This window comes from Acanthochromis polyacanthus, chromosome 10 (assembly GCF_021347895.1).
Source record: "Acanthochromis polyacanthus isolate Apoly-LR-REF ecotype Palm Island chromosome 10, KAUST_Apoly_ChrSc, whole genome shotgun sequence".
In the NCBI taxonomy this organism is placed as follows: domain Eukaryota; kingdom Metazoa; phylum Chordata; class Actinopteri; family Pomacentridae; genus Acanthochromis; species Acanthochromis polyacanthus.
In genome coordinates, this window is record NC_067122.1 from 7,522,800 (window position 1) to 7,536,345 (window position 13,546).

A 13,546-nucleotide genomic window follows, 5' to 3' on the forward strand; every position below is an offset into this window, starting at 1 on the left:
CAATGGAGAAGGAATCCCGACGATCCAGTTTTAATGGGACAATAAAGGCGCACCACAAAGGTTTTCTCTCCCTCTCCCTCTCCCTCTCCCTCTCCCTCTCTGTTTTTAATGGCAGCGGGGATGTGGGCTCACTTTACTGCTGCCAGCTCTGAAGTACTCGTAAACACATTCACACCTCTCTTTCATTTAAATGCGGGATAGGTTATAGCACATATTGAAAAAAATCGCGGACAAAAACCTGCATTTGAATGCTGTCTGGGAGAGGGAGGCCAATCCACAAACCAGCAGCAGTTAGAAGGCAAATAACTTAGAGTAGCAGTTTCTGTTGCTTTCATGATCCAGCAGCTGTTTATTCTGCAGCGGCGGTGACAAAGTAATAGTCAATAATATGCATAGCATGAAGAAAAGCTCATTTTAAATCAATAATACTGCGCGTAATACTGAATAAAAACTGCTCACAACATTTAAATTACTCGGTCACACTGGGTTTTCGTGGCCCTTCGCCAAATAAATCATTTCCCAAACTGAATTAGGGAGAAAAAAAATATCTGTAAAACCAAACCAAAAAGTGCTTCATCTTCTTGTTCACGTTCTTCTTTGCGCAGCGCTTTGCTCACCGAGAGGAAAAACCGCTCATCTAGCTGATGGTCTCTCCAAGATTACCCTATCAGGTGCAAACCACTGACATGTTTCCACCCACCAACAACAAAAAAGCCTCTCTGTGCCCAAATCTCAAGCCGCAGACGCACAAACACCACTGACAGGCACTGCTGCGCCATCATCAGCTCCCGAACCTCTTCAGGGATCCGCTGCTGCTACTACCGCTGCGATTTCCACACTACTTTTTTTCTCTCTTTGAAAAAGCAAAACTTATGCTTGGAAAAGTTTATTTGCGCGCAGTTACCGACTTGTTTTTTGGTGGACGGCCGGCTTATTTTTCACCGCTTTTTTTGCCCCCTCTCCCACCGTAGCTCTTGGTCCAATAAAATGACCCATGCAAGGTGTAGAAATCCCCCACAGGTACGGACGGAGCTGAGGAGCCTGTGATCTCTGGAGGAGCAGGTTTGGGTTTGTGGGGTAACTTAGCTAATAGGTGCGCAAAACTCAAAGGATATTTTTTTTTTTTGAGGGAGAGGGGGGATCTGTTTGGAGAGGTCGATTCCTTTTCCACGTTTGGCGACGACCTACGGAGACGTTATTTCGGGGAGCGGAGGAGACTGAGCTGAGAAAAAAAGAAAAAAAACATTCTTGTGGATAATTTCCCCCTACAAGGAAGCACCCAATGTTGCACGCCGAAACTGTGCTGCTCCTCTCCGGTCATCTATCCTTACACTGGGATTCAATCTCCTACTTACCCCCGGAGTTGTGTGCGTAAAAGACGCGCACGGGGAGCGAAAGCGAGAGAGAGGGGGGCGATTTCGCCAACCTTTCCCGGGGCTCTAAATCTGTGGAAGCAGGTGTAATTCAGCTGTATTTCTGCAAGCCAAGATGTCTCTGCTGCCTTCGAGGTTCATATACCTGTAAGTGTTCCACATCTCCGTTCGCTTTTGCACAGAAAACCCGTGCATTCTTACCAATAGAAGTCGCCAAAAACTTCATATTTGTGCATTGCTGTCATGCAGGTAGGCTGCGTTTATTTTTCATGTAATTGCCTGTGTGATTCACTCCCCTCCTCCCTTCTTCTTCTCTCTCCCTCTCTCCACTTAGGTGTTTACATTTTCTGGTACTCTATTTCCAGCTACAGGTATGTTTACACCCATGCTCGGCTACTTTTATGTGTGTGTTTGTGTGTTTGCATGTCCCTCTGCAGCTTTTTAATTGTGAAAGATGATAGTATGTTGGGCCAATCTGTTGGGCAGATTTTAGACACCGAAGTGCTTAAATTCAATTAATGCAAAATAGATTTAATTAAGGAGATGAATCAGCATGGCATTTTAAATCCACACCGTGCGCCACAGCAGATAATTTTTTAAAAATCACTGCAGTTAGAAGAAAAAAACGGGAACACACTGCAAGCAATGTACTAAAAAAAACATTTTATTAACATTACAATGATAGCAAATGGTTAGAGCACTTTCAATCCAATCAGTGCTATTAGATGGGCTAAATTTAAATTAAAACCTGTTGTTTTTAATTTAGGATTCAAGTAGCAGTTTCGGTATTTTACAACAGAATTGTGTAATAAATATTTGGATCCCTGGGGTTAAAAGTTGCTCTTTGAACAGATGGCTCGTTTGGCGTTTTTTATTAGTTGCGTCTCACTTTGAAGCGTAATGATTTGCAGGCATCCACTCAGCTAATTGACTGCGCGCCGTGATTTAGCTCCGACGCAGACAGCACGCTCCCTCTCCCATAAAGAGATCCGATCACTTTATTGGTATGACGTGTTGGGATCGTGTTATTCCGCGTACTGTTGTTTCAAATTAATTTCTCTGCGTGGTTACGATCTGAGATATGAAAACAGGATTAACTGCCTCAAAGGAGCAGGTTCAGCTCCAGTCTTCCTTACAGCCATCCTCAAAAAACATTTTACTGTTTAGGTAATTTAACATATTAATAAAATGTTTGCCTATGCTTTTTATGAGAAAGCAAAATGAATCATACCAAAATGAGGGGTTCATATTTGACCTTTTCAGGTGAATAAAACCCAGCAGGGGGAAATGTTTATTTGTAAACTAAACATGATATTTTATTGGGTTACATAGCTCTGATTTATTTTTTTTCCACTCATTGCTGCTATGATCACCATGTCCCAGTCCGACAACCTCGAGCTCAAAGGGACAAAATAACAAGTCTATCTCCTGGAGTATCTGGACGTATTTTCCAGAGACAAAATGTAAAACCGCTTAAACTACAGACCGCAATCTTATGTAAGTCTGTGTGCTCTGATTATTCCAACAGAGCTGGCACAAACAAAGCTACAGAGCGGCTGTCTGCTGCTCACATGTGTGAAGCTCTTGCAGAATGTGACCCAACATAAACTGATGACTAATATTTATGTTTTTGGTCATTTCGGTGTGCGATCTGCATGTTCACTGTGGTTTAGGAACAGTCATAGTGTAGATAAAGGCAAACACATGATGTGCATAGTGGTTCGTTTAGTGGTTTCAGCCTAATAATCTAACTTTAAAAAAGAAAGAAAAGCATAGGAATAGCCCCTGTTCCTGTTCCTGTCAGGTTGCCTCATAATTTTACCAGCCACTTCTGCTCTTCAGAGCTGCTAATGACTCCTAAGTGTCATGCTGTGGTTGTGATTTTACGAGGAAAAACAAAAGAAGCAACCACAGTTGGATGTTAACTTTGAATGCACTGCCAACATGTCAGGGTGTCTTTCCGTATTTCTGAGTGTGTGTGTGTGTGTGTGTGTGTGTGTGTGTGACCCTGACTGTGTGCGCGTCGAGCAGATAGCGAGGTGTATCTTAGATGGATGCGACAACTAGGTTTCCTCGGTGAAGACGAGTGCCAGACTTTTGAAGTTTCAACCATATCCGTTTTCATGCTATGTCTTTGAAGAAAGGAGACAGCGTGATTAAAAAAAAAAAAATCTGTTGTCGCTAGCATTCACCTCAGCCATGTGCTTAGGCTTGCCTTTCCCCTGACATGAAATTCAGCTGTCTACCAAACACACCTTTATGTTTGTTTAGAGATGGGGAGATTTGGGATAAATCCCTCAGCAGCCCAGTTAGGCTAGGTTTTGTTGTGTTTTTTTTTCTTTCTTTCTTGCTCGTCAGCTTTGAGGTTGATTTTGAGAGAGAGTTGACAACAGGAGATACAGATGTCTGATATCTGAACACATTTGAGCAGAGTTTGTGATGGGCCATTTGTGTTAAGTTTTGATCCAGCTTCTTTCTATTTTTAGTCACATCTTTGGTTCCTGCGGTGGTGACACCTTTTTTTCTTCATTTGTCTTTGCTCTAACTCAGCTCTAATGTAGATCATTTTCTGGTTTATTTTGGAACACCGGCCAGACTCAGACTGTGTAAAGAAACACTCAGGAAAGTTTCATGTATTTTCTGTTGGTAGTAATTGGTGTTGTTATTTTGCATGGCAATGATGATACAAAGACAGATGTAAATATATCACATAGATCTGCAAAAACGTCTGAAATGCATTTTTTTTGCACTGGTTTTGTCAGTTCTGATGTAAATGTGCTTTGTTGTGCAGTAAAACTGTATGAGTCCTGGTCCAAGTTGAGTTTAAGATGAGGAACCGATGATGGTTTTGGCTGTTTTAGGGAATCCAGAGAGTAAAGTCTGTGATTTGTGTAATTCTCAGATTATGTCAGCTGTTTAGTTTCTGTCTTGTTGTGGGTTTTTTTTCAAAGATGCTGGCTGTTAAAAAAAAAAGTTTTCCAATAAAAACCCCATTAGGCAGGTTTAAAAGTCGCCACCCTTTTAAATTCCAACCAGTCGCGATACCTTGTAATCAATATTGACACCACAGACTTGAGTCCTGTGCATTTTATATTATATTTGATCTGATTATGTCCCGCCTCTAATTTTCTGCACTGCCTGATGCCAAAAGCAATATTATGGGTGTGTTTCCTAAATGTCAACCGACACAGAAGCCGTGTCCCAGTTCAGGGGCTGGATTCTCCGACGTAACTAGCCAACAAGTCCATTTTAAAGGCTTCTCAAAATGTGACCAAGAAATGCTGCCTAATGCTGCACGACATAATCTGTAGGGCTTCTGAGGTAAAACTTGACCTGAATTGATATGCAAACATGCCTTTAGTTTTGGTATCTGTCTCATTCTCGGGTGGGGGAGGTGGAGGTCCAAGCTTTAGGTCCTCTGAAGAACCCACCTTTGTGGACTAAATCCTTTGGGCGCAACTTGTACAACACCTGGTTCAGAGAGGCATGTTAGGAGCCTCAACAGGATCGCAGCAGATTTGCAGAAATTGTTTATTTTTCCTCTCTGATTTTAAAGATTTGTTCTTCTGAGGCCACAATTTCCCATCATGTTTGCTACATGTCATTAATTTGCTGAAGTTAGAATAACAAGGACTCGGGGTATGTAATGTGTATATAATTAGCCACCTGAGAACAGCCACATAAAAAGCCATTACTGTGCAATTACCACACCATACAGCTGGGGAAATGGGATCTTGGCGTGAAGTGAGATTCCAGGGCTTCTGAAAGTGTACGTTTCCTCTCGCTCTTCCACATGTTCGGTCACAGTTGCTTTTCTGAGTTGCCGCCGGATTCTGCGATGGCCGCGGTTTTAATGTCAGGTCTGAACTGTCCCACAAACAGCAGTTCTTAAAGGCAGATTTGTTCGATTTGATCACGCATTTCTCCTATAAGGGACTTTTTGTGGTTTGAGGTGCCGCTCTCCATCCCAGTCTTGTCGTCCGCCTGCTGTGCTTCGTAATTTATGGACCCTACTTGGCCTGCAGGAAGATATTTGTTTGATGATAGTGCAACAGGTCTGGATGCTTCAGGTGTATAATTGCTAGTGGTTTGCTTGCTTGTGGAAATGGAGTACAGGTTTCTCAATATGGCCCGAGGCACGCAATATGCTCTGTCTCAATACAACCCGACACAAGGGTTCACTGTAGGCTTTGCACTTGTTCTGCTTTACTCTAACACTGGCTTCATTAACGTGTCTTGTAACATACAATAGTAAGTAGCTTGTAAATGTTTTGCGTATAAAATGTGTCAAATGAAAGCGAGCAGAGAAACACTAAAATGCAACAGCCACAATTTGCAGGTTGTTATTTCAGTTTTTAGACCCCGAAGCACAATTTTTTTTGACACCGGGCCCATAAAACCAACAGCACACATTACTATCAACACCTGTGCTGTGACGATCTCTCACTGTCTGTCTCTCTTTCATTCTCTGTTTCTTCATCTCCTGTCTCTCTCTCTGTTTCCTCCTGTTTCACACCTCTGCATAGGAATCCCAGCAGAGCTCTGCTGATTTCAGGTTTTACATCGAGAACCACACGAGGAACCCAGACGACCTGAGTCGGAAGCAGGTCCGGATCTACCAGCTGTACAGCAGGACCACGGGCAGACATGTGCAGATCCTGGGGAAGAAAATCAACGCCAACGGAGATGATGGGGGCAAGTATGGTATGGGAGAACTCTGTGCATCTCACCTGACACTTTAGCTAGTCTGTTACAACAGGATGAGAGACCACCCCCACCTAGCAGCCAGCCAGGTTTTGATGCTTTCTTAGAGTCCTCCTCCTCCTTGTCCTCTCTGACTGTTTACTGGCCATTGTTTGGAGGTGGTTTTCCATGGTCTTTGTTTGGCTGGCGCGAGAGTTTCATCCACCCCAACTACTGGTTGGGGTGGATGAAAAACATGTTGAAACTGCTGACCCTGCACTGGATGTTTACTGCAGCATTCGGGTATCCAGAGCAAGTTCTATTTTTACCGTGATAGATTTACAGCCAAGTGATGTGAATTTGTATCTAATATGGACCAAAACTATCTCGTTGGTTTGCCACTCTGAAAAATACTCTTTTATGTTGTTTTTTTGGAATTTTAGGATGGTCATGCAGGATCCAGTCATGTGACATTACACAACTTTGTGTTCTTGGTTTAAAAAGTCCATATTGTGAATTACAAATGAGTGAACTCTTACAACCTTATTGTCTTTCAGAAACTATATTTATAATCTGTTTGATCTCATGTTTGTTCCAGCATGCTAACTTGAAAAACTTAAGCATCAAGCATGAAAATGTCAAATCACATTTGGCAGATTAAGCTCTGAAATTAACTATTTCAGTTACATTTTCTTCTTCTGTCACTCCCAAATACATCTCCTGCCTTTTGTACAGACATTTTAACAATTTCACATCAAAAAACAAGTTGCGGTGAATGAGTAACGTGATGGTCAGTAAAGCTCTCTTTGATGTAGCGGCGCAGAGACAAAGCAACAGAACTTTGTGTTGTGCTTCCCTGCAGATATTTTGCTCATAACAGCTGACTCACGGCTCTAAAATTGCTGGTCTTGAATGCCTCTGAGTGAGTGTGTTCAGTCACAGATGCGCCGAGGCGAAGTTTCCTCACTGCTTGTTAGAGCTTGAGTGGAAGCAGATCCAATTTTTCCCATGAGGCTTTGCCAATTCCTACCCTCCACCCTCCTCCCTCCTCCTCCTCCCCATCCAGCTGCAGTACCTGGCACCTGTGAACTCCTTTGCACTCACTAATAATGCTCAGCGAGATACTCTCCGCACTCTAATTCATTCTCAGTCGCCGCTGCTCCACGGCAAAAGACCACAAACCACCACAGAAGAAATATATTGCCTCAACGCAAAGCTTTATGACTGCAAAGTCCATATCTGTACAGCTAAAGTGGAGGTCATTATATCTCTTCTTAGGTATTAGTGTAGCATATTCATTACTTTTAAGAGACTAGAACAATCCTTTTCCAGAGCAGTCCATTGTAACTGATGCCTATTGTCCACTGAGAGCAGATGGAGGGTCACTGCAAGTGCTTTTAAACTGATAAAAGCTGCAATCTGGAATTAAAGCTGGAGTTTCCAGCCTTTTTGACAGGTGGCCTCTCGCTGAGGTCAATATATGGCTGTGGCCCACATTATTCACATTGCACGGATGCACAAAAAGGAACACGCAGCTCAGAAGGAGCACCAGTGACTCACAGTTATCCTTGCATGTCTGTTAAAACTGTAGAGCTTTTCTGTTCTGATATTGATCAGATAGTTTTTGTTTTTGAAAGTTTGGCAATCTTTGGATTCTGAGGCTGGTTTGAAAAACACCCCAAAGTATGAACAGAATATTGCTGCAGTCACTTGCAGACTGAAACATTAGCTTCTGAATGATGTTCTGGTCCAATTAAAACACCTTTTCACCTTTTACACTCCATTATTTTTTTTACCATAAGCTCTGGAAACAACAAACTGTTGTATTTCGAAAGCTGCCAAGAGATTACTCAAGTGCCCCGTTCATACGTTTCAAGATTTTTAAGGTTATGGATTATGTGGATTATGGTTTCGAAGTGCTGGCACTGTAAATAAAAGTACAACATTCCCTTCTTTGTCAACTAAATGCCACTTGTTAGTGGTTTTGACGACATCGAGATTCCTTCTTGTGTTTGTATTTCACTGCAGCTATGACTCAAGGATCTAATTAAGTTTGCCGGTGCCTTCAGCTGCCAGACTCTTCATTTTTTTTAAAGATCAAACCATTAGTGGTTTAGTCAGAGACTCGAGATAAGGTTTGGAATAGGGTCACAGACAAAGGACAACTTGCACTACGGAGGGAAATACTGTTTTATCTGATGTTCTGGGCCGAGGCTTCATACCTGAGGTTGAAGTTTTGGGTCTTCGTGCAAAACCAGCTCACAGTGAGAAGGCCAAAACGTCGTCAAATGACTCCTAAACTTGACAAGCAGAGGGATATCTCCTAAAACATCATTTGCTTAATGTGTAAACCACTCTTGTGGGATTTTGTTCCTTCTCAAAGATCCCAAAAATGGTCCAGATTAATCTGTCCAAGAGTAGAACCGAGGCAGAAGGGCTGTTCTTTGGATCCTGAATAAGACGTACAAGCAGGAATCTATCAGAACAAGAGAACGAATGCTTATTTTCCCCCTTCCTTCACCTTTAAGACAGCTTACCAAACACCCACTTTTCTCCCAAGGTTGGATTGTAGCGTGGGGGTGGAGGTGAGGGGGGTTTTTACTTCTGCCCCCGAGCCCATCCCGTCCCCTTCCACTATTCTTCCTCTGCTCCCTTGAGTGCTACTGAATGGCCCTGTGTGTTAAACAAATGGATCATCTTAACTTTTTGATTGAGTGAGCACAGACTAAAGGGAACTTGAAACCTAATCCTGAGGGGCACATAACCGCTCCACAAATGTTTGGCAGATCTCTTTGCTGGTCGAAGGGTGAGCAGAGACAAAGGTGACCTCGCAGGGGTTAACATTAGGGACGGGAGTGGGGGGGATTACTGTTGTGTCAGGTTAGAGTGACGGCGGGATTGTTGTTTTGATGCATGTATAGTTTTAAGTGTGTTTACATGAATAATTTACGTTGAATTTGCTGAGTTTTTGCTCTGGTGACCCATAATTCACCTCTCTTCGAAAAAAATTGCTAGAAAATCTGTTTATTTGGAGGATATCATCACGATTTTATATGTCATCGATCTTAGAGAATTTGTTGATTTTAAATCTTTATCATGCACAAAATGGAAGCTGTTGTTTGAAGTTTTCAGTGTGACGCTCAATACCTGACAAAGCTCCATGCAGGCCCTCTGATTGGAGGTTAGGTTTAGGTGTTGTTGCAGTGATTCTTTACAGTACTCCACCTTAGATTTAAAACATCAGCTGAGTAAGGGGGGAGAAACTGAAAGAAGAGTCCTGAAATTGCTGAGCAGACCATCCTTGTGTAAATGTATGGAAATCCTTAAACTACGTCTGTGTGTACTACAATACATTTACAGTACATGACCTTACCTCTGCCTTTTCCTTTTCTGTTCCAGCTCTTCTTGTTGTTGAGACAGAAACCTTCGGGAGCCACATTCGAATAAAAGGAAAAGAGAGCGAGCATTACATCTGCATGAACGAGAAGGGCAAAATAGTTGGGCGGGTGAGTACCTATTGGGAGCGTTTTGAAGAAAAGGATCGAATCGTCTCTTTCTAATATCAAAATTAATATTTTAAATGGAGCTCTTAATCCAGGCTGAATTGAACGCAGCCTCAGATCTGCTTTCTCCTGCTGTTTTTGTACACCCCAACAAAACCCCTTTGATAACTCACAGCCATTCTTCCATTACGTAATCGGCCTACTCCTTTGACACTCGATCAGTCAATTATGGACTGCAATCACTACAATGCATTGAGAGACTAATGGTCACTTAGGAGGAATGCCATTGCAATTATATCACTTAGTCGCACCAGGTGGCCACAAGCGCGGGATGACTGCATGTGACTCCGCAGACGTCCACTTCGATAAGGAAAACAAGTTAAAATTTCAGAACGTGTAGTGTTCTTTGCAGGCACACGTGTGATTTCGCCGCTTTAATAAGTCATGCTGTCGCGAGCGGTGGAGCTGCAGTCGAGCACACAAGTTTTCACTCTCTCATTACGGTCATCTGTTAGAAACATGCATTTTGAGTTTTGGTTACAGCGGCCTCATTAGTTTAGAAATGTTCCTGGACACTTCTCCTAAAAATCTATGAATTTACAGTTAGAATTATTGACGGTTTGCCTGTTTATCGCCGTGTCGATTTCACAAAATAAGTTCTATGGTAAAACCAAGAAGAATCAGTTAATCTCCACAAGACCCCAAAACGTACATGCAATGTGGACATCCTGAAGTTTTGGTTTTTATGCTCAGAGCTTCTGATCTGAGACAAATTGGAAGCAGGAGGCACTTTACCCCAAAGAAAACCTCTTCACCAAAGATCTACCATGAAGTTTTCATCTTCAGTGACCATATCATATGTATAGAGTTCTACAGATTGTCTCTAGATCCCTATATAACCCTACTTGTATCCCTATTTCAATCACTTTAAGATCTTTTAAATAATAAATGAACTCAAAATGAACTCTTGAAAGAGTATAAAGCCAGACCCCATTGATTTTCATGAATATCTTAAAGCAACAATTGGACACCCTTGATTGATACTGCAGGTTTTCTGTCCATTAATTAGAAGTGTGCACGGCCAGGAGACGGTCAGCGTAGCTTTGCATGAAGACTGGAAACAGAGGGACGGACTTTATATTGTCTTGCCAGACAAGTAGCAGTGACTCCAAGAAGGGACTGATCCTTGCCAAGAAGCAGTCCGGCACATCTCCATCTTTGAAGACACAATTTTTCAAGTTGTTTTCAGACTTTGGTTTTTGTAACGGTTAACAAAGAACAAGAAGCTTGACTAGCCACAGACTGTATACAAAAGCTTAACTGGAGATCAATGTTTTGACTACAAGCATCGAGCTTCTATAACTTGGCAGGGAATTAATAAGCATATTACTCAAAATGTGAAAAAGTAACTCCAGTAATGCGCTGTCTCCTGAAACCAAAGTAAAGATCTTTCTCTCGAAAAAAGCTCAGCTAAAGAGTCATTAGTTTCATATTACAGCAGTGCATTAGAGAGTAAAGGTGTAAGAGCACCGGTCATGTGAAAGTTGGATCCAGTTACATTTAACCTGAATTGAACTCTCAGTTCAGTGTGTGGTTTGCATTACTGAGAAAACAACAACCTCAGTTTAAAGCATGTTTGTGTTGTCAAACCTCCTGCTGTGCTCAGTAATGGGTTACCTGCTTAACTTTATCCAATATTTGAACATTTTTAATATTATAAACATGTAAAAAAAATGAGACATTTACATCATATTCACACTATTTTAGACTCATTTTACACCAAACCTGAAAATATAAACCAAATTGAAGTTTGAATACGATTCATTGCAATTAAATTTTACATACACTACCAAAAAAACTGAAAAAAAATGCTTTTCTTTAAAAAAATAAGGACATTTCAAACCCAACAATCCAAGGTTACCTTTGAATTCCCTGTGAGCGACGGTGGGAAAGTACAATAAACCTGCAGTAGGGAGGGGAACACACCGATGCAATGGAAATAAGGCAGAGTGGTAGTAGAAAAGGGGTCTTGCTGCTTTGTTGATAATTATGTCATTTTTTTCTTTTCTCAGCCCGATGGAAGGAAGCAGGAGTGCGTCTTTGTTGAGGAATTCCTGGAGAACAACTACACGGCTCTCGTGTCGGCCAAGTACAAAGGATGGTACCTCGGCTTCAACCGGAAGGGGCGGCCCAAGAAAGGCTCGCAGACCACACAGAGGCAGCAGGAAGTCCACTTCATGAAGCGGCAGCCGAAGGGCGTGGTGGATCCACTGGAGGAGTTTCGTTTCACCACAGTAACTAAGCGGACACGAAGGGCTCGGCGATTAAAACCCAGCTCCAAGAGGAACTGATGGCACAAGCGTTCCTCGCGGGGGGAAAAAACAAAAACAACAAAACAAACTGTACCTGAAAAATCTCAAGCTTCTTACAAGAATCCCCTTAAAGACTTCACTTCTGTAAAAGACAAAAAGAACAAAAAAAAGGTCAAAGATGTTTTATTTTTGTATTTCAGGATGACTGAATATTTCCTAACTCTTGGATTCTTCTGGGTTGATGTCACTGTGCTAACGTGTCTGTCATGTTATTTATACTGGATAAACTAAAGGACCTCTGAGAGAATTCCTGTCGCCGTCGTCCTCAGCCGCGTTTGAACTGCAAGCTGAAGGCATGCTTTCTTTTTGACAATGGGAGCTGAAGCAGGAGCTGACGTAATGTTATAAAAATCAGCCAACTAGAGATTTATTGGAATACCTGTCGGTTTTTGTTTGTGTTGCCCCTGACAACGCGGATCCCATACTTTCCACTGGAATTAGACACCATGGAGATGAAACGGAGAGAGGTGGCAGTCGCAGGTGACACTGTGCTGCCCGGATAACTGTGTAGCTTTGAGTGCAATATTTTACAGGCCTTTTCTCTTCCTCTTTTTTTTTTTTCCCATATGTCTCTCAACCTCAGCTTCACTCGTGGCTCCTGGAATGCGCTCCGAGTACTGTGTGTGATTTCTTTGACATTTCCACGCGGGCCTGTGATTCAGCTAAAACGCAACATGCTTTGACTAGTCAGGCGCCCGCCGTGGCTTTGGTCTTGTTTAAACACTAAGGGAAGAAGAAAAAAAGACAATACAAGCAAAAAAAAAATATAACAGCTGATGTGATTCATGATTCCACACTGTCTTCCAGGCTCATCACGTTTGGGGACGGATGTTAATCCCTTCGTCTCCCTCCTTGGACTCCCGTCAGCTCACATGTGTTAAAGCTGTTCTACGAAAGGATGCCTCGATTCTCTGAGTGTGAGCTCTAGCTAGTATTTTGGGGCTGGTGATGACTTCCTCTACCTCCTTGTTCTTTATGTTTATCTTTACCTAGTCGCGCTGTCTGCGTTCAGTTAATCTCAAGAACCTTTCAGTCGACTCTGAGCTTGAACTGGGCTTTTTTTTTTCTCCCTCCACTTTCCAAAATCATCTTTCGACTGTGAGCTCATCTTCGCTCCTTTCGCTCTCGCTAGAAGACAGTCTCAAAGATGCTTTCGGGAACACGTAGCCCTCGTGCTTGTTTGTCAGATCAGTCATTCCTGGACAGGAATGCTGAACACCACTCACCCTTCGTCACTTCGTATTTGACAATTAAAGCTTTTTCCTCAAAAAAAAAAAAACAACTTGTCCAGGATTCAGGGAATATTTTCCGCGACGTGGTCGAGTTTGTGTCTGAATCCTAAAAGGGAAAAAGTCTATGCTTCTGTCATTTTTTTCTTCTCTGACTGACAAACTCCAGCCTCTTTTCACCAGTAGTATGTATCTACCTGTCTGCTGGCAGGTTTTTGTATGAGTTGCTACTAACAACATGACACATTTATGACTTTTTTTTAAAAAAAAACAAACAAAACAAATGTAAGCAAAAAATAATTTTATGACTATTATTAAGATATTTATTGCCTTCCTTTGTAAATAAAATGTGATGAGTTTTATTTGGCCTCTGTTAATAAAATGAG

The 13,546-nt window shown here is 42.1% G+C and overlaps 1 protein-coding gene across 1 annotated transcript; it reads left to right on the forward strand.

Annotated features, from left to right (window-relative positions):
- The first annotated feature begins 420 nt into the window (after positions 1-420).
- fgf24 (fibroblast growth factor 24) lies at positions 421-13,239 on the forward strand. Its single transcript, XM_022189715.2, has 5 exons — positions 421-1,520; positions 1,708-1,744; positions 5,900-6,077; positions 9,456-9,562; positions 11,632-13,239. The coding sequence occupies exons 1-5, from the start codon at positions 1,489-1,491 to the stop codon at positions 11,908-11,910; spliced, it is 633 nt and encodes a 210-aa protein (XP_022045407.1). The 5' UTR covers positions 421-1,488; the 3' UTR covers positions 11,911-13,239.
- The last annotated feature ends 307 nt before the right edge of the window (positions 13,240-13,546 follow it).